This window comes from Rhipicephalus sanguineus, chromosome 11, assembly GCF_013339695.2.
Source record: "Rhipicephalus sanguineus isolate Rsan-2018 chromosome 11, BIME_Rsan_1.4, whole genome shotgun sequence".
Lineage (NCBI taxonomy): Eukaryota > Metazoa > Arthropoda > Arachnida > Ixodida > Ixodidae > Rhipicephalus > Rhipicephalus sanguineus.
In genome coordinates, this window is record NC_051186.1 from 53,952,300 (window position 1) to 53,979,866 (window position 27,567).

At 46.3% G+C, this 27,567-nt stretch overlaps 2 protein-coding genes across 11 annotated transcripts in view; both read left to right on the forward strand.

Moving 5' to 3' along the window:
• LOC119373613 (son of sevenless homolog 1) overlaps window positions 1-27,567 on the forward strand; it is a 111,166-nt gene that overhangs the window by 69,841 nt on the left and 13,758 nt on the right. The window lies entirely within an intron of this gene.
• LOC119374169 (son of sevenless homolog 1) lies at window positions 1,707-27,492 on the forward strand. The gene is made up of 14 exons (XM_037644231.2): window positions 1,707-2,135; window positions 6,812-7,072; window positions 9,055-9,216; window positions 10,098-10,289; window positions 10,964-11,104; window positions 12,428-12,538; window positions 12,770-12,868; window positions 13,841-13,968; window positions 14,435-14,565; window positions 19,489-19,683; window positions 23,234-23,351; window positions 23,597-23,674; window positions 26,548-26,754; window positions 27,354-27,492. Exons 1-14 carry the CDS (start codon window positions 2,037-2,039, stop codon window positions 27,490-27,492), a joined length of 2,061 nt encoding a protein of 686 aa, XP_037500159.2. The 5' UTR covers window positions 1,707-2,036.

Consider the following 27,567-nt stretch of genomic DNA (forward strand, 5'->3'; position numbering starts at 1 on the left):
TCAAAACAGTCGCTGTTTCAATGACGGGGCCAGAGGACACAGCTTGAAGGTTCGCTACCGCTGCGGGTGGTCGCCCAGATGACCATTGCAATAATTGTGGCTGTAACCTCAATCTAGGCCGCACAACATCATGAAAATGAGCGATGGACAAGCTATCACGGGATACCATTAAGGCGTTCTCTCAAAAACGAACGAGAAGATTGTGTGAGCATTTCATCAATTCATTTATCGCAAAGCGAACTTAACTATAGACAAATAAATGTATGTAGTGTCAGTTGTATTACTAGTAGTTTACTGCACTGGTATGTCACGAATCAATGTTCATCTGAAAGAGCAATGCCACGCTACTTGCTGCAATCTGGGTACACACGGTGTGCAGTTTTCCAAATGTGGTTGTCGTTGTTGTTGTGGTTGTTGTTGTTGTTGTTGTTGTTGTTGTTGTTGTTGTTGTTGTTGTTGTTGTTGTTGTTGTTGTTGTTGTTGTTGTTGTTGTCCTCTGTGCATGGCTCACACCCAATGCAGGGGATTGGCCGAGTAGAGGGTGAATTTTGCTAATATTATCTTAAGGGTGTCCTTCGTAGAAGCTATTATTAACTAATCTAATGAATTTATGTTTCAATTATTGGTAATGAAATATGTGGTTGTTGAAAGTTAGCGCTCGTGGTGTTCATTTGGTCCTTGTCTTTCTCGCGCCATGCATTCCCGAATAACTATGTACTAACAATCACAAGCATCAGTACTAGTGCTGGATAACGACTCCATACTAGATAACGTTTTCTTCATCCCTCTCCTTTTCTTTTTCTGTTTGTTTCCCACGCTACAGGCTCGGACGCTACCTACACCAAATCTTCGATTCAAATTTCGCGCATATGGCGCAGCCCCATGCTTTCATTTCGTAACGTGTGACCGTCAACCCAGTCATGTGTCTCGAGCATAAACGCCATTGGATTAATATTAGAAAAAATTGTAAATGCCATCACAGCGTCATAAAAACGCATCGTGAAATAAACACCTTAGGAGTAATGCCCTTGTATTGCCAACGCAGTGTGCGGGAGGTTTCGCATAGCTTCCGACTATGACCTCCGAGATAGCAACGTTCGACTGCTACATGCGTTGTTGCAGCATCTGCTGCAACATCCATCGCGCAAAAACTTCCGTGTACACAAAAGCAGCGCTTTTGACAGTACGCCGTTTTAAAAGCATGTTTTCAGCGTACGCGCATAGATAACTCGTGTCATTACTTTCAATATGGCAAATATGACGTCATATTGCGGGTTTTTTTTCTTGGCGAACTTCTGTTTTTAGTGAGCGACAGCATGGCCTTTGAGATCTGTTTTTGCTACTCAATCTCGAGGAAGGGAGTTGCGATTGGGGACGCCAACGTTTCTAGACTTTTTTATAAACGTGCTTTAGAAGTAGTTTTAGAAGCGTTGGCGGAAACGACCTATTTTTCTGGGTGCCGTATTAACTTTTCATATGGCAGCTATGACGTAATGTTTTGTTTTGAATGATCAAAAGCATGGCCTTTGAGATCTGTTTTTGTTGCTTGGCATTGGCAGTCTCGGGGGTAGCTTTGCGACGTGAACACCACCTATTTTTTCGGACACCGACCGCTTGCTTGCGCCATCGACGGCCGGTTTACTCGTCTGGCCTGTCTGGCTCATAGACAACGGCAAACCTTGATTGCCTGCATGCATTCAAAAACAAGTAACAAAAGAGCGAAACAAGCGTTCCCTCACCACCGCTGCATTGGCCGCATCTTGAGGGGACGCGCAGGGCTTTGTGTTTGTGTGTTTATTGTGGGGTGAAAACACAGAAAGTGCTTCCAAGCCTGTCGACACAGCATGTGGAGCGTATGCAGAGATGGGACGTGCCACCATGGCTAGCGGCTTGAAAGCCGCCGCACCCTTCGGCATTATCGCGGCGCTCGACCGCCGTGCTCGAGACTAGGCCTAATCAGGACCGTCGGTGCGCTCTTTCGAACCCGCGACCTTCGAGGCCGTCATGGAGCAGCCGAGCCTCTGACTTCCTGCGACATGTTTTCGGCCCGGGACGCGGCCGACTCCAATTTGGATGTAGACGGCCACGAGATCGCGTCCAAGTGGAAGGGACTGCTGGTGGCGGCGCTCAAGAAGGTGAGCTACCGCGAGAAACCATCCAAAACAGCTGTGCGGATGCAGCCTTGTTTGGCACCCCTGTCCGGGCCTTGCTACCGGGTGCAAGCGCGCTGCAAGAACTGTAACTAACAACGCGCCTGGCAACAGCATCCAGTGGAACCCGTTTCCTTGTTCACTGACAACCAAAACAAATGGCTGTTGGTTGGCTTTTATCTGAGCCCCGTGCTAACCAGCAAAATGGTCACACCTTGAGCGATTCGTTGCTCGAGATAAGTTTCTATTTCGTGGCAACGCGTTGTTTGCGCCTGATTGACCTTGTTTTCTTGTTGCGGAGATTCATTGTCCGCTCGTTGCGTCACGGGTTAGTGTAGCAATTGCGCGGGCACTACAGAAAGTGTTATCGGTAGCCCCGATGCTGACAGAATACGCCTTTAGGCCTCGCAACACCTTATCTGGGTTCTATCTGCGTGTATTCCGTGCGCGCAAATGCATCCTTCGGTATTGCACATGCAAAAACAGTCTTTCCTTTGCAGGTTTCAAGCCGTGTCTGTGTTAGTGCACTTGGGCTACATCGAGTGTCGTAATGATATTTCGTTTAGAAATGCGTTCTCTCGTTTTCTAATGCTCTGGTTTTGATAAGAAGCGGTTTCTGTAAGAAATGTTTGATTTCGTTGAATGCTGCTAATGCTACTTCGTATTACCATTTATGACCATTACGAATCCCAGGCATTCTTTTTGCTTAGTTTTCCTTTACGTCAGGTGAGGACAGTATGTAAACAACAGTTGCCATGCTGCCGATGATGTCTTGCCTCTTGCGTTTCGTGTTCCAACCTCTTAAATTGCGGTGCTGCATTCCCACAGATTGCAAAGGAAGAACTTTTACGATTTATGCAACGATGCAAAGTGGCAAAGCATGAAACTGAAACTGAAGGTCCCCGATACGGGTCTGTTCGATTCGCCTGAACCACCATTCTTTGCAGAAATGCAAAAGTGGCGCCCCCTAAGCCACTCCACTTTAAAAGGTGTAACATTGGTGCATGCTTTGCCTGCACTTTCTCTGCTGACAGTGCAGGCCTTGTGCAGACATGCGGATGTGAGGTGCTAGCACAACGTACAGGTGCATAGGCACCATTTAAACCCCGCTCACATGCATCTGCTTTGTCCATGCAACATGGGTTGTGTTTATGCCTCGTAAGCAGACTGTATCTGCAGCTTGTGACCTCTCAAAGTTATGCAGACGAAGCATGGGGCACGCACCATGCAGAAACCTTCTCATTCACTACAAGCATTGCACTTGCACCATTGCAACCGAGCTGCTTAGTTCCTGAACTTGTCGTGCCCTGCAGTGAACCGGTTTGGTATGGTGGAGTCCAACCAAACGAACCTATGGCTGTCAATTCAGCTTCTAAGAACGATCTCGTCCATTGGCATGGCAATTTGGACATTGAAACTTATTTAATGGCCAAGGTTACTGCCCCCTGCATGCCGTCAAAAGAAAAAGGAAAGACAATGATGAGACGACGTTTGTCCTGACTACTCAATTACATACTCGTGGGGAAGTGTGCGACAAGTGTTCTCATTGATCGCGAAATGAGCTGACCTGGCTGATGCCTTGAGCTTGTCTGCAGATCGCATTTGCAGTTCGCACAGGCCACATCCAAGTGCATCTAGAATGTGTAGTAGCACAGGTGGTTTCAAGTTGTGAGCGCTATAACTGCAAGACACGTTGTGGTTATGGTGATTGTATAAGCATTACAATGACGACTCAGTCTGTTTGCACTCTGTGGAAAGACGTCTACTGTAGAGCAGATCATCCTAGGATGACGGGTTGTCAGTGCTGTTTAATATTACTGTTATTGGTGCTTTAGTAGGCCAACATACAATGAAGTGAAACTAACTCTTTTTAATCTAATATGCATTGTAAATGTTTAGATTGTATAACAAGTTTTGTGTTGCTAATAATTAAAAGCAAAGCCGCCTTGCCTATGGTAAAAGCCCTGCCACAATAGTTTCAGCTTCAGCCATTGACAAAAATATGTTTATAAAAGAAAGTCTTTCGGCCAGAGAGAACTAGACGCACGGTAATAGCAAGTTGACAATTCTGCTTGAAATGTGTATCTGACATGGCCGTAAAAAGGCCTAAAATCAATCACTGTACTACCTGATGTGTATACGTGCAATAAATTTGAGAGTGACAGACGGGTTAGGCCAGGAAACTAAAGGTAAAGGGTAAAAGGTCGCAATGCGTAAAGTGCAGCTAGCAGCGAATACATACAGGCGCAAAAAAATGAATTGTGGCCATGATCAGGAGCTGTAAATTATACGCACTGACATTGTACAGTCCCTTATGTTAAAATTCTGGCTGAAATGCATTCCATTCTGTGCAGCCTCAAGTTTTCTTTAAACACTCGTGTGCATCCTTCTCAAAGATTGTCGGACTTGGAGTGTAACGGCGTGCTTGCTTGCACACCTTGGCTTGTCTGCGCACTTTCGTTTTAATGTTGTTTCGTAGCAGTGAACAGAGTTTGAGGAAACTTTTTTCACTACTTTTTGTGACCTCTTGAACGCTGACAAGTTCTAGTTGATAGGCTGACTTTAAAACACATTGGCCCACTTTGTGTTTTCAGCGAGTTTTGCAGTGTTATTTCTCAAACTATCTTGCTTTGCAAAACAGTTGAGTGCTTTTGAAATGAGATGTTGGCTGGAAATGGATGAAATGCAGCGGTGTTGTTACTAGAATGGCTGTGCGTGTGTTCACGGGTGTGATTAGTGCACCATGCTTTTTCATATGGATGATCTGATAGAACATAATTATGTACAACACAACACACGTATTATATAATGCACATTTTTAAATTAGTTTATTTTCATAAAGAGGCCCTGCATTCCATGAAGGCGAGCCCAATTTGCACAAATTTGCGTAAATATGTCTATGCTTACACATACTTAATAAAACGTGCATACTTGATATCCACATAGTAGATATGTATATAGTACAATAGGTACAACTGTTGTGTTGAAATTGTTCAGGACCATAAATGACGTAAGGGGAAGGCAGTGATACCACAGGGAATACAATTGCAGTTTGTAGTTGAAATATAGTAAGATGAAAAAAATAAATATTTTTAGTTTGAGCAGGTGGTTGCAGGAACTGCTGTAGTAGGCTGGTGCACCGAAGTATATAGATAGCTTGCACGTGACGTCATGGACGCAGCTTCTGTATGTACTGGTACTCCACGATGGTGGTTTTGATGACAAACAAATTACGTCAATGTGAAAATGGCGTGGCAGGAGCATCTCTGTGCATGAGTAACGAAAGAACCTGCATGTGATGTTTTGGTAGCATTAATGTGACATCGCAAACGTTGAGTCTGCACAGGCTGGTGCTCCAACATGGTGGTTTCAGTGACATCAGTGCAAGCCATCTATGCAGAATGTCTGTTCGATGAAAGCCACATTAGAAAAATTAACTCGTGGTAGAGCAAGGTGCTAACAATACCTGGACAGACAACCTGCAAAAGGTTCTTTCGCTCGCATTCCATGAGGAATAAATTAACGTAATAGCAGATGCATATGCTAATTTTGACAGATATACATCGGCAAGCAATCTTACTCTCCTGGGGGTCTTACAAACGTGATGGTTATGATACAAGTGCGCCTGGGCTGATATTCGCACACAAAAACACTTCAATGTGTATTTCGTGATCTTATTATTGGCATGTTACTGCCGATCTAAGGGACAATAAAGGGTTTTCTTTTTATACATCTATTGCTATTGAGCGTAGTTGTCACAAAATGGAGGTATGTTGTGAGGTCATGTTACAGTACTGTTCAGTCATATATTTGCAACTGCACTGTATGCAACCAAATGAATCCAACAGACAATCATGCAAGGAAATCATAGTGGCCATTAATTGTCTTCTAACTGCAGTGTAGTAATAATGAAGTAAGTTGAAAAATTATAATGCATGACTTTACAATTTGTACTATTTCTAGGGAGATAACATATATTTGATAGGACTCCTGGTTTGGTTGTGTCAGTTGTATAAAAGGCAGTTCTGTGCACCACCAGCGGATTCAGTAAACAGTTGGTATAAGTTATAATGCAAGAGCAGAAATCTGTTTTTCTGCTTGCTGTCAGTCGAATAGTATGTACCACTGAAACGTACTTGGCAATGCTTCAGGGTTGATACCTGCATAATTTTCTCGTTAGCTGCTTTTCAAGCAACAACTATGTGAAGGATGCGTGCACCTGATGGTATGGTTGTTACTGTGACGCAAATCTAAGCATGCCACCTCCAAGATGCTTTAGTTCCTGCCCCCTTATCTCTGAGGTGATGCCAAGGAGCTGTTTATCCAAGGTCATGTATCACTGCCAACTGGCAATAATGGCAGCGTTCTTTCTCTTTTTTTTTTTCGGTATCGATAGCTGCAGTTTTTGCAAGCTTGTCATGATGCTTTCGCTTGTATTTTAAAGCGCCAAATTTTGCTCAAGCATTTCTATATGATCTGAAAGTGCACTTCTTACACAGTCCGGGACTCGATTGCACATGGCCTTTCAATGAAAACGGAAGGGCTAATGTCCTTGACACTTGCTCGCATACCCCTTGCCAGCCAGCCACTGCTGACTGGTGTCCTTTACACGCTGTCTGCACGGTATTTCATCTGACGAAAGTGTCGTGCACTCGATGCAGGTTCAGTGCCAAGTGCATCCCACGCTGACTGCCACCGACGAGGCCCTGCAATATGTCGAGGGCCTGGTCCTGCGGCTGCTGTGGACGCTGTGCGGAGGCCGGCCGCACTCGGTGCAGGACGTGGAAGACCGTGTGCGCCGCCTCTTCCCAAACCCCATCGATTTGTGGGCCATCAAGGATGCCCAGGCGGCCCTGGAGCGAGGCCGTCGCCGATCCTCCCTCGTGCTGCCGCTCGACAAGATACACCCCCTCCTGCACAAGGTGGGCTCTGCTGTGGATGTGACTTAGTACTGCTGCTAGGCTAGTTGGTACATGCTTACTAAAATACAAAAGGGCGCATAACCACAAAGGAAGGAGACAGAACAGAAAAGGATGCCCTTTTCTGGTCTATCTCGAATCCTTGTATGGTGCTTATGCGTATTTTAAATGCAAAGCATTTCTTAGCGAACTTCTGCGAGTTTGAGCGTATCTATCTATCTGTCTGTCTGTCTGTCTGTCTGTCTGTCTGTCTGTCTATCTATCTATCTATCTCTATCTATCTATCTATCTATCTATCTATCTATCTATCTATCTATCTATCTATCTATCTATCTATCTAGCCGCCTACGACTTTGTGCTCTCCTGGCCGTTTCGTTAATCGGATGTATACCAAAATTGGTATGGAATAACATGACCGTATTACGAACATAAATGACAGGTCATAACATGAAAATCATGACATGCATGTCATGAACAGCATGATTTACATTCCACAGCCTTGGGGCTCTTGCGGCCATTCCGTTAATTTCATATATACCAAAACTGGTATGACGTAACAAGAATTCATGGGGAACATAATGACAGGTCCTAACGCGCAAATCATGATACGCATGTCATGTGCGGCATGATTTACATGACATGGTCTCGGGGCGTTCGCGGTAGTTTAAATGAATGGATATATACGAAAACTGGTATGACGAGACAGTTCGACATGACGAACATAACTGACACGTGGTAACATGAAAATCATGACATGCGTGTCATGCACGTCATGATTTACATGCCACGCTCATGACGCACTCGCGGCCGTTTCGCTAGGTTGATTATACCAAAATTGGTATTGCGCGATGTGACTGTATGAAAAACATGAATAACAGGTGGTAACATGAAAACCATGACATGCATGTCATGCATGTCATGATTTACATGCCACGCTCATGGTGCATTTGCGGCCGTTTCGCTGGCTTGATATACACCAAAATTGGTATTGCGAGACGCGACTGTATGACGAATGTAAATTAGAGGTGGTAACATGAAAACCATGACATGCATGTCATGTATGTAATGATTTACATGCCACGCTCATGGTGCATTCGCGGCCGTTTTGCAGGCTTGATATACACCAAAATTGGTATTGCGCGACGCAACTGTATGGCAAACGTAAATTAGAGGTGGTAACATGAAAATCATGACACGCGTGTCACGCACGTCATGATTTACATGCCACGCTCATGACGCACTCGCGGCCGTTTCGCTAGGTTGATGTACACCAAAATTGGTATTGCGCGATGTGACTGTATCAAGAACATGAATAACAGGTGGTAACATGAAAACCATGACATGCATGTCATGATTTACATGCCAGGCTCGTGGTGCATTCGTGGACATTTCACTAGCTTGATATACGCCAAAATTGGTATTGCGTGACGCGCCTGTATGACGAACGTAAATGAGAGGTGGTAACATGAAAATCGTGACAGGCAAAGTCATGTGCGACATGATTTACATGCCACGCTCATGATGCGCTCGTGGCCGTTTCGCTCGCTTGATATACACCAAAATTGGTATTGCACAACGTGACTGTATGACAAACATATATGACAGGTCTTAACTTGAAAATTTTTGTATTTCAATCCGCTGGGGATCTTTGTGCACTCCTAAAGACTTAAAAAGAAAAAAAAAAGAAAAAATACCCCCGCTAGTTATGTCAATCCGCCTTCCTTGCATTACATTTAAGCCGTGCCATAAAGCCAACTTGCGCACAGGAATTTGCATGTAACCTGCACCCCCTCAACTTTAGTTCCGAATTTTCTGTGTATTTTGAGCGGGGTGTACACAAGAAAGTGTGGTAACTTGACCTCGGGAGGGATAAGCACAGTTTGTGCAGTAAAGTAACTCTAGGGTGCTAGCCATGTTTGTTTTGTTGTCACTTACGCAGCATTTCTTAGGAATTGGGCCTTTAAAAGTGCTGTTACAACGTGCAGGTTCTGGGCTACCGGCTGGACCTACAGGTGAGCCAGTACATGGTGGCCGTGCTGGAGTACATAGCAGCCGACATCCTCAAGCTGACTGGCAACTACGTCAAGAACATCCGTCATGTTGAGATCACCTGTCAAGACTGTCGGGTCGCCATGTGTGCCGACAAGGTGCCACATCTCGTCTTGTTGCCTCTGTTCTTCACAATTTCCGCCTTTTCTGCACCTTTTCTGCATTTGCGCACTCTTCCAGAGAATGCAACTCTTGTGTAACCTTGATGGGCTCTAATGCACCCTAGTACATTTATGCAAAAAGAAATTTCCCTCTTAGCGCATCATCTAGGAAGGCATTCTTGCAAATCCATAGTGATATCGTCACAAGGAGGCTACATTGCAAGAAACTGCCTGCTAAATCCTAATAATAAACTTTAAGGAAGTCTCTTTGTATTTTTTTCATAAAAGATTTCAGTTTCGTAAATGAGATTTTAAATATGCTGGAGCAAGACATTAAGATGAGCAGTTTTGAATCATTGTACTTTGGGCGATAGCGCAACTTTACAACCCAGACAAAATAAGGGGAAAAAACGCGCCATGGCGCTGACTCACGACTGAGTAAGCGCTGTGTCGTGTTTTTCTTTTTTCCTTTGTTCGTGTCAAAAAGTTGCGCTCTTACCCAAAGTACAATGAAATTTTGAATTCGTAACATTTTATGTAAATTTAAAAAGGAACTACGCCTTGTCGTTACCTGCTTGGTTAAAGCATAATTTGACTGTGTACCAGGGGTTTGAGACACAAAAACTAATTGTCTCCTTCTTGGGCCTTGTAGAGGAACTTTGATGTCGTGGCCACTATTAACAGGTCTGTTTTCTAGTAGCTCAGCTCATTCGTTTGCGCAAGAATAAAGCAGTGAACTGACGCATTACGAGACCTTGCTGCGATCATGGTGACTTACGATTACCAAAATAATATTCAGCGTATTGCAGTGTGAAAATTGTTCTTTTCCCTCCCTCTCTGACGGTTCCTTTCCTCCCTTACCGTGCCGTCTACTCCAGGTGCTCATGGACATGTTCCACGGTGAAGACCTTGCGGCAGCCGAGGAAGAGTCCCTGGGCAGCCGGCCGCCATCCTCGTACGACGAGGAGGTGAAGGACCTCATTGCCGAAGAGAGGCAGCACATACGTGAACTCAACATGATCATCAAGGTTTTCCGGGAGCCCCTGGACAAGCTCTTCCCTGGGAGCAAGGTGTGCCGACATGTTTAAACCGTTGGCATGGGTTGTCTGGGCCTCTTGCTGTACTTAAAGACTGGCTTAACAAAATTTTACTTTATTGATTGAGTGACTAGTATGTACCTATGGATCAATCTTGGCCAAGCCACTTTTGAAAGGCTTCAGCAGTAGCCACAGGACTTGGCTTTGTGGCATGTATAAATAGAACGTCATTTACTAGTGCAGCTTTCAAGTCAGCACAATTGTACAGATTTTGTTGCAGAACAGCAAAAAAAAACGGGACAGTGAACATGCAGGAAACAGCGCTGTTTATGAACATTGTGGCAGAACAGCACAAAAAGGATCTCTTGTGAACAATGGGACACGGCACCGTTTACTGTCCTGGTTTTTGCGTGTTCTGCCACAATATTTGTGAACAAACTAGTGCACCTAAGGACCCTTGTGTGCAGATTTGTTCTTTCTCTCTTATGCAGTTGCCACCGTTTGCTTTTATTTCCTTGCATCTTTACTGCTATTTCTTTAATTGCATGATTTCTTCCTTTTAGAATTCGGTTGCTGATAATGTCTTATGTTTACATGTAGCAAGATTCTAGTGCAAGCAAGTGGTGAGGCAGCTTGCTGTGCGAGAGTGGATTTCTTTAAAAATGACGCATTGTATTGACCGTACTGTCATTCCTGTCACTCCGCAGGACCTGGATGTCATCTTTGGCAATGTCATGGAGGTGTATGAGTTCAGTGTCTCGCTCCTCGGCTCCTTCGAGGACGTCGTCGAAATGACAGACGAGAATCAGAGTCCTGCCATTGGTTCCTGTTTCTACGAAATGGCCGAGGTACAAATGCCTCCATATTTATTTCCCTGAATGCATTGACCTGGCAGGTTGAAGTGCAAGCAACAAACTGGAAGGTACTATCATGAGCAATATATCACGAGCAAATTTTTAAAACAATCAGATAATGGAATCAACTCCCAGGAGCGATGTTAAGTATAACTGACAATAATGTATTCTTTCCTCTTTTATGACCAATGACACGTGTGGGACATATTTCAGTGTTCTGCGATTTGCATGCTGTGCTATTTCGTTAGTAAATGGTAATTATTGTTGTACACTGCATTCTGTTATGTACTGCAACTCAGCAGTGTGTTAAAAGTATGTCGACTCGCGACGTATGTACGATACCTTGTCATCGATCAGTCACTTGTACATTGTATATTTTTTTATTCACCATTTTTATTATAGTTAAGCAACATGTTTGACTTTTGTAATCTTTGTATTTCACCCATCCCCCCTTGCATTATAATGCCAACACGGCACTGCAGGTGTCTCTGTAAAAAAAAAAAAATTAGCGAGAACGTGGGAGAGTATGGCAAATAGCCTCAAACCCCAATTCGATCGACACTCGGATGGTGCTGTCTGAGGTGTAGTGGAAAGGGTGTCGCTTTTACGTGAACTGTTGTCACTCCCACCACATGCCTGCATTTACAGCACACGGAATGTGTAACACTGATAACAGCTTGATATGGTAGTGCCTGTTGTAGCCTCATGCGCAGCAGGGAGCAGTACTGTTTTTCTTAGTTCTACTTTTCTGTATCTTTATTTTATGTGATACATACGCACACAAAATGTGAATTGAGAAACAGATTAACAGCAGTATCTTGCACAGAGCTATGGACAGCACAATGCCACACCCTGTGTGGCATAACCGCCTTATCATCGTGAGCAGCCTGTGATGTGTAATCAGGTGCCATTTTCTGTCAACACTAGAGAGACAGGAGTTCCATCAGTTAGAACTGTGGCACCCCTCCCACTTTGCTTCTGACAGCAGCCGCCATGAAATGCTCCGCGTTGTGTTTGAGGCTACTCGCCTCGCATTCGCATGTACCCACTCGTATTGCTCACGACTGTACATCGTCGCATCTGCCAGCGCGTGTCGCTGCATTGTTCGCAAGTGCTCAAGATTAGAGGCTATGTTACAGTTAGTATACTTGCTCATGCAAAAATTAGGTGTTGCAGTTCCATGTTTGTATTTTGTTCCTCTGCGGCAGTGCGCGTGACAGTTGTGCTTTGCGTTTAAGCTGGCCAAACGAGTTTGGTTATGACCTCGTAATTTGCCTTTTCTATCCCTCACCCCCTCTATTCCACCCTTTCTTGTAGTACGACGAGTTTGACGTGTACGACGACTACGCGCAAACTGTGGTAGCCCGAAGTTGTCGCGATACATTGGCTGAGCTGCTGCTGAAACCAGACGTGGCCAGCTCCTTACAGGTGAGACACTCCTTCCGTCAGATGCACTGCATTTGCAGTGCTTAAGTTGTCTGTGAATATGCAATACCATCTAGCCCACCTAGCCATTTTGTTAGGAGACTTGTGTTTTTTGTACTAGTTTAGGGATTCCTTGCTCACTCTTTGACTCACTTGTGAAACCTGTATGGATATTTCTAGTGAGTTATGCCGTGCGTTTTTTTTTTTTTTTCCTTCTTCTTCCTTTCTCCCTAGACCGCTGGACATGGCTTTCTGCTAGCAGTGAAGTATGTTCTACCAAGGTTGCTTGTGGGTCCGGTGGCCCACTGCTTTCAGTATTTTGAAGCCATCAAGGTGAGCAGCACGACATTGTATTTGCATTGTTGTACTTGTGCGCAGAAAAGGCAAAATTTCTTGTGTGTAATGAATTGCATGTAGCTAATTACCTGTATTGAATTTTAGGGTGATTCTGTCATTTGTAGCTGAGTTATGACCACTGTAATTCAATAGCTTTTTTTTTGGGGGGGGGGGGGTAATCAATTGCATCTAGTCGGTTACATTATTGACCAGAAAGGTCTAACAGGCGATGCAACTTTGAGCGCTCATACTTGGCACGAACTAAAGTAGAACGCCCCCGTTCGTGCAACAATCTGCCTTGCGGTTGTGCATTATCAAACTTTAGCGCTTGATAACTTTAGCGCTCCATTGTTCGAGTTTCCGCGCATCTGCAACTTTTCTTCGGGCATTCTTAGAAAGTGTGTGTTCACTGTGTTCCAAAGTTTGTGGTCGGAAAATTTTCGTTGCGAAAGCGAAGAATTTTATTAGAGGGATTTTCCTGTCACCTACCACACATACTGCCTAATGTCGTCGTGATAGCTGTCATAATTATTGTCTGGTGGCGACGATCTTCTTGGGGCTTCCATACTTTCCATGTGTTCGAGCAGCCGCTGAATAGTCTGCTGGCGCAAACATGCCATTAGGGCAGTGGCGAATATGACACCGTGCCAGCTTGGAACTGCAGTGGTGACGTTGTGGAAGTTGGGGTTTCCCCTTATGCCCCTAACGCGATGTCAGCATTGCTAGGTACAGCACATAGCGCTTGATTGCGCATGCAAACTTAAATACTCATATGAATTACCTTCCAAGCTATACTTGCTGTTGAGGTTTGATAGATGACACGCGTCTTCACGGAAATTGACCCCACGCGCTATCTCGGCAGTGAAATGTTGTCAGTGCCCCTGTAATGTTGCCGCGGGCTTTGTTTTTGCCAAGGCTGCCTCCGCACACAAAATGCAGCGCATCGGATGTCGTTCATTCTTCGTGTAGGTGTTGCAGCAGATGGCACCAACAGAAGAAGACCGAGAAACGTTGGAGCAGGCCGAAGGATTGCTCCGGAGGCTGAAGGCCCAACTTACACGTACCTGCGCCGACAAGCTGCCGCGTAAAAGGCCTGGGTAAGGACAGGTGGTCAAGCCGAACATCTCTGGATTTTACTGTACGCAGCCCTGTGTTGCTGGGCTAGCTGATGTGACAGTTGCATGAAGATGAGTGCCGAATTCGTATAAAAAGAAGACTGGGATAGGAAAGACTGTCACTTAATTTTTATTGATGCTGAACGCTCGTATGAGTAATTTTCTGCATACGCATCAGGACCGGTTTACTTTTTGCAATACTGTCAGTTGGGGACATGGCAGTCATGCATAAAGTGACTGGAGGCAGTAATGATTTTTTTATTATGTTTGGATGGCATTATAAGGCTTTCAGAGAAGAAAAGACAAAAACCAAACTCCAATAGCGAGGTCATTCGATGAAAAGTATTACAAGGCCCCTTCAAGGTTGGCCCTTGATTTTCCCGAGGGTATAAATAACCCTGCAGTACTAATAGACTTGTTTCTACAAAACTTTCAATTTCCATTTCAGAGAGGCATCCTTGCGCATGCACAGCCGTGACCGCCGAGCCACAGCACTGCACAAGATGAAGGAGCTGCAGAAGGCTGTTGACGGTTGGGAAGGCCGAGACATCGGCCAGTGCTGCAATGAGTACATCATGGGTGAGGACTGTTGCCCACCAGTTCTGTCTCTGTTCCATGGACTGTCGTTTGATGCAACCTGTTTTGTCGGCATACAGCATGCCTCGTGCAAACGTACACCTCGTGATAAAGCGTGTTGTAGCGCCTTTCGTGTAGCATATAAAGTAGTACTACACGATATATGCATATTACATTTCATTTTTCATGGCAGTATTTATATTGTTACGCGTATGAACAAGGAAAACAAAGACTGCTGAGCGTACTTGCCGCTCCGAGGTAGAAAGAGAGACGAAGACGAAGTGGTGATCTCTAGCTAATTGGCCACTGCTGAGCTCACCTTCACGACCTAATAAATGGACCCCTTTTAGCCTTAATGGTCTCCTTCGAGCGTAACAATATGTTAGAGAGAGGCCAAGGACTACAATATTTATTTTTCTTGTTGTGGAAATTACTTAACTTGCTGCCCTATTGTGCAGACATTTCTTGTGGTAGCTCCTGTACTTTAAAAAAAAGGAAAACCTTTGATGTCTCTAATTTGCCTAAAATGCCGAATTTTAATACAAGTTGCGATGTAACCAACTGGATTGCCGATTGCACCGACTTCGTTCTATTAAGGTTGTGGGGATTGAGGCTTGCCCGTCGCCATTGCGCGGGTTTTTGCCTATTTCTGCCATCCTCATGTCCGATCATGTCGCTCCCCTCCTCCGCCGTCCTACGGCGCTGGGCGAGCGGGGGTGACGTTAACCCCCTCACCCCGGCGCCGGATCGCGACGGTGGCGCCACGTTCGAGTCTCGCGTGCTCGCGTCTCGCGAGACGTTGCGCGCGGCGGGGGAGGCAGACCCTCTCTGGACCTCGTAGGGTAAGCACGCATTTTCTTTCCTGTCCGTCGGCTCCTTTGTTTGGGCTCGCTCGGACGGAGTTCGCCAACGGTGCCTTGCGCCAGCGGCGAGCGCTTACCTTACGTTGTCCTTTTCCGAACGCTAGGCTGAAGAGCGGTGCGGTGCATTCGCGCGTGGTCTTACTACGCCGAAACCGTACCTATCGAAGCCAACGCGAGCGGAGTTTGCCCTTGCTCGAGCGATCGGGCCCTGTTTTGGTCGCTGATCGTGAGAGCACGCAGCATAGTCGCGAGGGAACGTTTCTCTCAGCGGCGTGTCGCCGTGAGCCTTTTTGCCCGCGGAGACGTGCTAGCGGCACCCTTTGTGTTGTACTTTCGCCCGTGGCGTGGTTAAGCCTGTTTTGCTTCTCCCGCCGCCTTTGGGAGCGGGCGTTGTACTGCGTTTTGTGGAGTTGCCGCAGGCAATAAAGTGTTGCGGATTTTGAGAGCAGTACTGTGTACTTGCCGCGTTACGCTCGGCGCCTTGTTTGCGCTCGAACGTGCGTGTGCAGCGGTGCGCTAGTTCACGCGAGGCGACGGCAGACGCGGCCCGGTGGCTCGCTAAGTCCGAACCCACGCTAGTGGCCGTACTCCTGTGAGTTACGTGGTCACTACAAGGTTTAACTGTACTAACTGCTATTGTTGTGCTCAAAAGTTTCTTTATATTGCTGGTCTTGAGGTCACCCACAAAGGAGTTGAATCTTTAACTTGTGCGTTCAGTTGTCGTATTGTTGAACCACCAAAACTAACTGACAATATTATGGGTTGTAAAAGGTGTTGCAGTGCCCCTAAGGGGGGACGTGGCTTTCGTATCGCGCAAAACGGCAAAAAAATTGATTTTTTGAAAATCACATTTTCAGTTTCTGTAGCCCTTTTTCTATCTGATTCCAAAATATCTTCACCGAAAACCACCTAGAAGTGCTTTAAAAAATTAGTTGCGCGGGCTGAGGTGTCGGAAATTATTGTGGAGATCGCAAAAAAACAGTGCTTTTCAAAAAATTCTTGCTCCGCAACGGTACAACCGGGCGCCGCCATTTTGAGCTCGCCGTAAAGAGCATTTCTTCGTTTTCAAATTCCCCGCCTCAGCTGGCTCCTCGCTTTAAAAACAAGCGCACAAAAAGCACATCTCTGAAGGTCGTTTCGAGGCCTCCGATTGGCCGCGTCCGCCATGTTGCTCCAGCACGCCTCGTCATTGGTCCGATGCTCGCTCCGAGAGGACAGCCGTCTGCTGCTTACGCGTCGCCATGTTACCTGATGTTACGACTGTCGAAAATCGTGCTACTTAGTGACGCGTTCACTCGTTCTGTATGCACGGGTCGACGATAATTTAGAATATGATTACCCTGTAGTTTGACAGCTGCAAGCGGAAGCGCCGTCATCAGTGTACGAGAGACGGTAGCGTGCCGCGCTCGTCGCGAACATCGCAGATGCGCGTCTCGGGTAGTTCAGCTTGTCAGCACTTCGTCCTCCGTGACGAAGAACTTCGCGGGACTACTCTTTGTACTCGCGATCGAACATGACGTGCTTTGAAACATCGGGCACCGCGGCCACGCACACCGCGACCGAGCTTACTGCTCGGAGTCGTGGCTAGGCCTAACTCCGCTTACGGCGCTGGTTTACGAGACGAATCCGAACTTTGCGGGCACAGACATCGCACTAGCGGACAAGCCGCACTGTGCTTCGTCGCAAGCAACAAATCGCATCGTCCGCTGGCTACTCGAAAGTGCGGACGGGCACTTTACGCATCGGCAGCGGACTCCCGGTCAAGCTCGTCGCGCATTGACCGCTCCGAGCAGCGGCTAGCAATTTCGCGCGTCGGCGCCGCAAAATGAGAGACCAAGTACGTTATGCGCCGATTTTTCGTCGCCGCGGCTGAGCACTGCGTATTGTCGCCTAATGCCGCCAGCCAGCATATCGTGCGCCGACTTCCCGGACCCCGCGGCCGAGTACATCGGCTTGAAAGAAAGCGCTGGTGACGCAATTTAGGCACGCTTGGATTCGTGCTTAGCTCTGATGAATCTTCTAAAATAACGAATGCCTCGCAAATTACCGTTTCCGCGACCGAGTGGATGATGAAACGCATCACAGGCGAGGTTTGCAAATGAGCGTGGCGTGTGTGAAGCAGGGAGTTGAATTTATATCTGACCAACTCGCGTTATTGAATAAACTGCTCAGATATTTGATCCCAGAAATGTTTGCAATAACTGTGTCAATTTTCATCAAAACCTACGAAGGAATAAGAAAGTTGGCACTGAATGCCACGTCCCCCACCTTAATTTTATTTATAAGGCCACTGGAAAGAATGATTTCCGGTACGCATTCATTGTTTGTGATGGAGACAGTGATACTTTCCTCACTCTTTCTGAAGAAAGAACGTACAGATTTATTCCACTGGCTAAAGAAGACTGTATAAATCATGTCAAAGAGAGGATGGGTACAGCTCTCCAACACATGTGTCAAGAAGCAAGAAGGATCGACTAGGAGGATGGGGCAGCCTGACTCAAGACCTGATTAAAAGACTGACTGGTTGTTATGGCATGGCTATCCGTGACAACATTGGCCTGACGCAGGACTTGACCAAAAGGCTCACCAGCTATTATGGCCTAGCACTGCGAAGCACCACGGACATCAAAGACATGAAGAAAGCAGTGATGGCCACCTTTCATAATGTTTCATCGACAGATGCAGAACCTTATCACGAGCTCTGTCCTTCCGGTGCCCGCAGCTGGTGCAGGCACCGTGCAGCAGAGGCAGAGGGGAAGCCACAACCTCCACACACGTATAACCTGCCCAACAAAGTTGTTGAAGCATTGCGGCCAGTGTACCAACGCCTGTCTGACCCTCAACTGCAGGCTCGTTGCAGTGGCAACAAGACACAAAATGCCGCTGAAAGCCTTCACTCGGTGATTTGGTCACTATTTTCTAAGCAGCAGCATGCCTCCCACTTCACTGTGGAAGTAGCAGTCCATGTGGCAGTTGCGAGGTACAATGCAGGCAACTTTCAAGCTTACACCAAGATTTGTGCTGCAATGGGTGTGCAACCTGGGCCCCTTACCCTCCACAGGGCTGCTAAAAAGACGCTCAGCGAGCAAGGAAGTCATTGCACATGCGTAAAGTGAAGGGGCAGAGACGCAAAAGGTTGCCTCTACACAAGGACACCAAGGACTACAGTGCTGGTGCGTTCTAACAAATGCAAACAACTTCGAAAACTTTGATAGGCTTTTTCTCACAAATGTGTTTTGGACATTGTGCATTGCTCGTGGAAAGAGTAGCACGGGAATGACTGGACCGATTTTGATTCTGTTTCTTTTTCCTGAATCCCTGAACACTGCTTGTGGGTATGACATTCTTCAATTTCTTGTTTATGGCCCAGTTTTTTTTCTAGATGATGATTTGTCCATGACACTGTTTCTGACAATGTGTGTCAGCAGCCATGATGATCTCTAAAAAAAAAAATAGAATTTACTAAACAATTCTGAGAGTGTCATACCTTGTAGTCTTCTTTTGAGTAAAGATCAACACCATTTGCAGCTTCCTGGCATGTTTTGTTACAGCGCTAGGCTTTCCACGAGCAGACCATATAATTGGACCATGTAGCATGATGTAACTTGAGAACTACTGAAGGTATCATGATGAAACTGCATATTTCCCTATACGAGACACTTATTAGTATGCATGCCAAATTTCATTACTCTAGGTCAACAAACAAAAAAGTTTTTTTTCAATGCCACCTCCCCCCTTAAGCAGTGGGAGAGGAGAGAGACAGACAACCAGACAGCACATGTTGCAGAAACTGAAATTGATTGATTGATTGGATTGATCGACTGACTGACTGACTGACTGACTGATTGGTTGATTGATTATACCAAAAATCTTCAGAGCATATAAGCATTTGTTGAAACCAAAGTTCATTGATTGATTGATTGACTGACTGACTGACTGTACAAAAAACTTCAAAGCATATAAGTGTTTGTTGTAGAAACCAAAGTTAATTGATTGATTGAAAGCGTACATTCATATATTCATTGAAAGCGTATATATAAGAGATTCTTTCCTGCACATGCAGATGGCACTCTTGGCAAAGTGGGCTCGGGCCGCCGTCTGACGGAGCGGCACCTGTTCCTGTTTGACGGGCTGGTGCTGCTCTGCAAGCACAGCAATAAGCGCTCAAGCGTCACCGGTGGACCGACACCCGAATACCGTCTCAAGGAGTGCTTCTTCCTGCGCAGGGTGGAGATCCTCGATCGAGAGGACACCGATGGTATGCTGATGTTCCCTGAATGGGAAGCTGGGTCTTGGACGAAAGAATACCATTACTCGAGCTTTAACAGTGGAGGTTAATCCCTGCAGAGCGTAACACGGCTCCTAGCGGGTATGGGCCATAGAAATTGGGCAAGCCCTACTACTCGCCTCCGGTCCACTAAAAAAATGAAGCTGTCTATAACGAGCCTAGTGGGTATGTGCCACAGGAATCGGGCAAGCCCCACTACTCGCCTCCGGTGCAGTAAGAATGAAGCTGTCTATAACAAGCCTAGCAGGTATGTGCCAAGCAGCTCCTGGCAGGTATGTGCCATATAAATTGGGCAAGCCCCACTACTTGCCTCCGGTCCACTAAAAAATGAAGTTGTATATAACTGCCCTGGCGGGCGGGTATGTGCCACAGAAATTTGGCAGTCCCCACTACTCGCCTGTGGTCCACTAATAAAAATGAAGCTGTCCATAACAAGCCTAGCGGGTATGGGCCATAGAAATTGGGCAAGCCCTACTACTCGGCTCCGGTCCACAAAAGAATGAAGCTGTGTATAACTGGCCTGGGGGGTATGTGCCACCGAAATTTGGCAGGCCCCACTACTCACCTGTGGTCCACTAATAAAAATGAAGCTGTCCATAACAAGCCTAGCGGTTATGTGCAATATAAATAGGGCAAGCCCGACTACTCGGCTTCGGTCCACAAAAGAATGAAGCTGTGTATAACTGGCCTGGGGGGTATGTGCCACAGAAATTTGGCAGGCCCCACTACTCACCTGTGGTCCACTAATAAAAATGAAGCTGTCCATAACAAGCCTAGCGGTTATGTGCAATATAAATAGGGCAAGCCCGACTACTCGGCTCCGGTCCACAAAAGAATGATGCTGTGTATAACTGGCCTGGGGGGTATGTGCCACAGAAATTTGGCAGGCCCCACTACTCACCTGTGGTCCACTAATAAAAATGAAGCTGTCCATAACAAGCCTAGCGGTTATGTGCAATATAAATAGGGCAAGCCCGACTACTCGGCTTCGGTCCACAAAAGAATGAAGCTGTGTATAACTGGCCTGGGGGGTATGTGCCACAGAAATTTGGCAGGCCCCACTACTCACCTGTGGTCCACTAATAAATATGAAGCTGTCCATAACAAGCCTAGCGGGTATGTGCAATATAAATAGGGCAAGCCCGACTACTCGGCTCCGGTCCACAAAAGAATGAAGCTGTGTATATCTGGCCTGGGGGGTATGTGCCACAGAAATTTGGCAGGCCCCACTACTCACCTGTGGTCCACTAATAAAAGTGAAGCTGTCCATAACAAGCCTAGCGGGTATGTGCAATATAAATAGGGCAAGCCCGACTACTCGGCTCCGGTCCACAAAAGAATGAAGCTGTGTATAACTGGCCTGGGGGGTATGTGCCACAGAAATTTGGCAGGCCCCACTACTCACCTGTGGTCCACTAATAAATATGAAGCTGTCCATAACAAGCCTAGCGGGTATGTGCAATATAAATAGGGCAAGCCCGACTACTCGGCTCCGGTCCACAAAAGAATGAAGCTGTGTATAACTGGCCTGGGGGGTATGTGCCACAGAAATTTGGCAGGCCCCACTACTCACCTGTGGTCCACTAATAAAAGTGAAGCTGTCCATAACAAGCCTAGCGGGTATGTGCAATATAAATAGGGCAAGCCCGACTACTCGGCTCCGGTCCACAAAAGAATGAAGCTGTGTATAACTGGCCTGGGGGGTATGTGCCACAGAAATTTGGCAGGCCCCACTACTCACCTGTGGTCCACTAATAAAAATGAAGCTGTCCGTAACAAGCCTAGCGAGTATGTGCAATATAAATAGGGCAAGCCCGACTACTCGGCTCCGGTCCACAAAAGAATGAAGCTGTGTATAACTGGCCTGGGGGGTATGTGCCACAGAAATTTGGCAGGCCCCACTACTCGCCTGTGGTCCACTAATAAAAAAAGCTGTCCATAACAAGCCGAGCGGGTATGTGCCATATAAATATTGCAAGCTCCACTACTTGCTTCCAGTCCACTAAAAAATGAAGCTGTGTATAACTGGCCTGGCGGGTATGTGCCACAGAAATTGGGCAGGCCCCACTACTCACCTGTGGTCTGCTGAAAATGAAGCTATAACAAGCCTGGCGGGTATGTGCTATGAAAATTGAGCAGGCCTCACTACTCGCCTCCGGTCCACTAATGAATGAAGCTATCTATTACAAAGCTAGCGGGGATGTGCCACAGTTATCAGGCAGGCCAATTAAGCTGTACAGTAAAACATCGGTGATACGATTACGGCTCGTACGTATTTCGGGGTGATACGAATTTTTCTGTGGCCCTGGCCAAGGCCCATTAGCCAGAAATGTATTGAAGTACGGTTGTTGCGAACCGATTTGCACCCTGCGACGTTTGATAACGAACGTACGCTAGCGCACAGGTACGAACAGGTGCTGCCCGCGCTGCCGCGGAACACGCGGCAGTCATGCGCGGGCGCGGGCATGCGCGCTGAGCGACCATCAACGGTGCGTTGTTGTCTCCGAGATAGTGCGCGCAAATCTTGGAGGCCTTTAGGCGCCTTCGCGTTTAGGTTACAGATGACGTTGACGTCGCGCTTTTTTTTTTTCCGATGCGTTGACGCGTGCTTCTGTGCTCGAGGCAGCAGCGTCTTTGTACTGTGTTAACACGTGCCTGCCACGTCGATGCAAGCCATGTTCCCGCAACCGGACATTCTATGAAACAAGACAAACTTCGGCTGCGGGTCTGTCATTAAGCCCCATTAAAGGCGGACGAAGACCCCAAGAAACGAAGCGGACAGTCTTGGCGAAGGAGCTCTGCCTCTATCTATCGTGTGCAAAGGGCTTCTTAAGTCACTTTTGACGCAGTGCTTTGATGTCATGCAGAAAAGTGTAGTAAGATCACGAAGGGCTACTAGCAGTCACGGGGCACAATGCACCTGGTTCATTAATTACACACGCGCGCATGCGCCGTATATTTATGAGTACAAGTATGATCGTTGACGTCTAAAAAGTTTACTGCCAATCATTCAGAGCTGCTGATGACGTCGCTGCTGCCCTGAGAAGCACTAAATCAAAACGTATGTCAACTTTCTTTTGTCGCATACTAATTTTCTATGTCTTCTGGTGATACGAATTTTTGATGATACGAATATTTTTGGTAACCCCGCGAGATTCGTATCACCGAGGTTTTACTGTATATAACTAGCCTGGTGGGTATGTGCCACAGAAATTGGGCAGGCCTCTCTACTCGCCTCTGGTCCACTAAAAAATTAAGCTGTCTATAATAAACCTAGCTGGTACGTGCCACAGAAATGGGTATGTAACTAGCCTAGTTGGTATGTGCCACAGAAATTGGTCAAGCCCCACTACTCACCTCCAGTCCACTAAACGTGTATTATGAAACAGCAATATGATGCCTCCAGCTCCGCTGCTTAAACAGTCTTCGCAACGTTCAATCACTGAAACTGCTTCAGTTTTTTTCAGTTGTCCGGCTTTTAGAATGGGCACCCCTGACATGCTTCTGCCTCTCTTTGCAGAGCTCAAGTTTGCATTCGAGATAGCTCCGCGCGATGCCCCGCACATCGTGCTCTTTGCCAAGAACGCCGAGGAGAAGAGCACCTGGATGGCCAGTCTTGTCATGCTGAACATGCGCAGGTAAGCTCGAGCATTCTTGTTGCGACAGGAAAGTTTCCAGAGTTCCTTCGCTAGTCGGATGGGAGAACCATAGTTCTGTGTAACCTGAACATATCTTTTTCTAGTATTAGCGCGCAACGAATACGGTAGAACACCCTTATCGCACTGTTTAGCAGGCATGCAAAAAGAACTCTGGATCGAAGAAAACTTAACCAATAACGTTTGCCAGCTGTGTGTCGCTTGTTGATGATTGCGTCCTCTTGCAGCATGTTGGAGCGAACCCTGGACAGCATCCTGTCCGATGAGGAGAAGAAACATCCACTGCGGCTACCCGAGAACTACAGGTCAGCAACACCAACCTATCTTCCAGCTTCGCTACGTTGCGCTCTGCCTTTTGCGCTGTTGTACTGTTGTAATGAGTACCAATCCAGAGATGCCAGTTGTACTGTTGGACATCTTTGGCTTGGTATTCCTTCCTTTGCTCATCGAGGGCATTTAGATACTCAGTTTCACAAGCATATTGAGTAGAGCTGTGCGAATAGCAAAATTTTGGGTGCGAAGCGAATTCGAATAATAAAGATTGAGTGCGAATCGAATCGAATAATTTCGAATAATTTTCGAATATTTCTCAAACATTTTTCGAATAATTCGAAGTGAAATTACAGAAAAAGTTGCAGAGAATCCCTAAGCATATTCTTATGAGATAGCAACATGAAAGTGTTTCTTTTTGCTAGGTTGATGAAGCGCTGGCGGGGTGGTGTTTCATAGTTGTCTTATCAAGAATGAGGCAATGTAGAGGCCGAATTCTATTTATATACATGATTTGGTGTAACCAAAGTGTTGCCAACAACACTTTACACGTGATGGGCAAAGATGCCATTTCCTCAGCCTCTCCTCCTCTTTCAACTTCTGTGGAAGTCCAACTGATGTGGCGGACGAGGGTGTGCTCCCTTCAAGTCCGGAGTTCCAAATCTGCCCCGTAGACGTAGATATATAAGAACATCTAAAATTTTGGATGCTAAAAAGCTTCGGCGTCCGATTTTTCGGACTTCCTGCCCAAATTTCAGGTCCAAAACAGCATTAATTGAGCCCCCAACTCTGCCACATCTTTCATCTCTATATTGGAACCAGCGTTTTCTTGAGTTAATACATTTGCGACCGTAGCGGAGCTTGAAAGGCAGCTTTGCCGCAATACGGGGGTGTGATGAGGTGAAGCATATTGAAAATCTAGGGACCACTTCCAAACAGACGTTGACTGTCTCTTGGCTAAGTTCGACCGTAACGAACCTTGAAAAACAGCTTTGCCGCAATACGGGGGTGTGAGGAGGTGAAGCATATTGAAAATCTAGGGATCACTTCCAATCAGACGTTGACTGTCTCTTGGCTAAGTTCAACCGTAACGGAGCTTGAAAGGCAGCTTTACCGCAATACGAGAGTGTAATGAGGTGAAGCATATTGAAAATTTGAAGGGGTCACTTTCAACTGGACGTTGACTGCATTTGTCTTTGGGAAGTTCGAATAGTTCGAATAGTAAAATTTCAGTGCGAATCGAATCGAATAGCAAACACTATTCGAAAAATATTCGAAATTTCGAATATTCGCACACCCATAATATTGAGATGTTAACTTCTATCAAAAGCTTACTTTTCTTAACAGGCACGTCCACGTTTGTTTTAGGTGTGCAGATGCCTTTCATTTTTGTTTTTATTCCTTTAAAATTGCCATTTCAATCTTATTCTCTTTTGTCACATTCACTTCAAAAAGAAGAAATCGCAGTCCTCTCCAATAGTCAACCATCATACAGCAGCCCTGTATAAAATGAAACCTTTTGCTTGTGCACACTATACTTTTTTCGTCATCATATTTTTTTTTTAAACTAACGTTTGCTTTGTGTACTTATTGCTAGAAGCCCTCTTCTACAGGACCTTTATGTGCTCCCGTTGTTGCACAAAATTAAACACTCGTTTAACGGAGCCTGAAGGTACAAGGGAAATATGTTCTGTCTAACAGGAGTTCTGTTTAACGAGAGGTAAACAGGGTTGCAGAATTCAAGTATGGAACCAATCATATCAGCAGGAAGCAATTCCGTATGACTTCCATTTACGGAGAGTCTACTGTAATTCACAAGTTACTTCAGAAGGATTGTCTTGTCTGTGAGGTCTGTGGCTACGTTGCTTTGCTATACTCGGTTACAACCTACGAAAAGAAACTGGGAGGGCCGAAGTATGTAAGGAAGGGTGCTTCAGCTCCACTAATGTGAAACCTGGGGAGGGGCAAAGCATGCAGTGTGTGCTGGTGTTTCCCACAGCAGAATCTTTACTCTTTACTACTTCACTCGCCACCGGTCCGCTAACGCGCCATCACTTTGCAGATATGTTTCAAGAAGTGGTGTTTCAAATAGATGACCTTACCGTAGAGATGCACGTTTGTGTCTCTGGTTTTGGATAAGAAACTTGTGAGCGCCTTGGTAAATTTCGTCGGAGATTCTGACACCGCTGCTAAGCCAAACGTAATGTGTTAGGCAGTAACAACGACCCTTTAACTCATAATGTCGTAATATTGTCAATATGCATTGTATGGACCAGTGGCGAGTAGTGGGATTTACCCAATTTTTTGTGGTGCATACCCGTTTATGATGGACTGTGATGACGACATGACACGCTGACGTGACGACGACATGACACGCCGACAAGACAAGACCCTAAGGTGCTTCACCCCTAAATTGTCGGCTCTGCCCACAGTTGTTGCGGTCCTTCCCTTAGAGAACTTGCATAAATGATCCATCCAATAGCGCTCACTCATTCTCATGACAAGTACTTCTCACGTGTTTCAAGATAGTTGACTTTACCATACAGGCACACGCTTGTGTCACTCGTTAGGTAGGAAACTTGAAAGTCGTGGCCAATTTTGTCGGGGATACTGACATGGCTGCTCAGCTACACGTAATGTTTTAGGTAGTAATGACGAACATTTAACTCTTAATATGCGTAGTATCTACATTAGCCGAGAAAAAGTACAAACGGTTCAAGCGGAAACCAGCTAGCTTGACTGTCTTTCGCAGGTAAAGGGCAGTCACGCCACAGTTCTGTGGGCGAAGCTGACATTTTTTCTTGGGTTGCAGCTTGGGTTGCATCTCGTCAGTGCCATTGGTGGCCACTGTCCCTCTCCTCGATTGCTGGTGCTAATTTAACCACCCTTCTTGTCTCGCAACCTGCAGGTTCTCGCTGGAAGACTCAGAGTCCCAGGTGGTGCTTGAGGAGAAGACGAACGCGGGCGTGCCGCTCATTAAGGGTGCCACCCTCCTGAAGCTGGTGGAGCGGCTGACGTACCACATGTACGCCGACCCCATGTTTGTGCGCACCTTCCTCACCACCTTCCGCTCCTTCTGCCAGCCGCACGAGCTGCTCGATCTGCTGTCCGAGAGATATCCTTTTTTTTTTACTGCAATTGACGCTGTTTGTTTATGATCAAAGAAAGTAGGCTTGCAGACACTCGAGACAACAGAAACGCCGACTCTCAACTGATCTTGAGAACAGCGGCACAAATTTAAGAAAGCAAACAATCGATCATACAGTCAATCATAAGAAACAAGCAATCTTACATCCAACACAGGCGCTGAACTTCAACTGAGTCTTTTTACATCAACTGAAAAGGTGCACTGCATTGTAAAAGAAAACAGACACAAAAGCTTATGCGCATAGAGTGCCACCTGTCAAAACAGGTGGCACTCTGGTCCATAATAATGATAGCAATTTTGTTAAAATTACAAACATGCAACGTACGATGCACTACACTCAAGTCCCTGCTTTCCTGCCGTGGTAGCCCAGTGGTCGTGGCATGGCAATTCTGGGCTTGTCAAGGTCACTGTTTCAATACCAACCATGCCAGCCGTGTTTGAAATCGGGAAAAAAAGCATGGAAGAGCATTCGTGTGCTTTAGTTTGGCATCCTATCAGGAGTGGCAACTTGGCATATGCGATGCTTGCGCGAGGTCGCGAGCGTTTTCCTTAACGCACGTGTGCACGTTTGATATTCCCGAGCCTCAAGCTCCAGCCCTAGCCGAACACGGCGAAGGAGCCGAAGCCGAAGCTGCACGGAACCTGCACCGCGAGTGCCTCAAGCGCTTCCGTAAGGAGTACAGCCAGCCAGTACAGTTTCGGTAAGCTATCCTGCACTTACATTTGAGACATTCAGTTCTGTAGCAACCGTTCTATCTTGTGTTGGTATCAGAGGTGCAC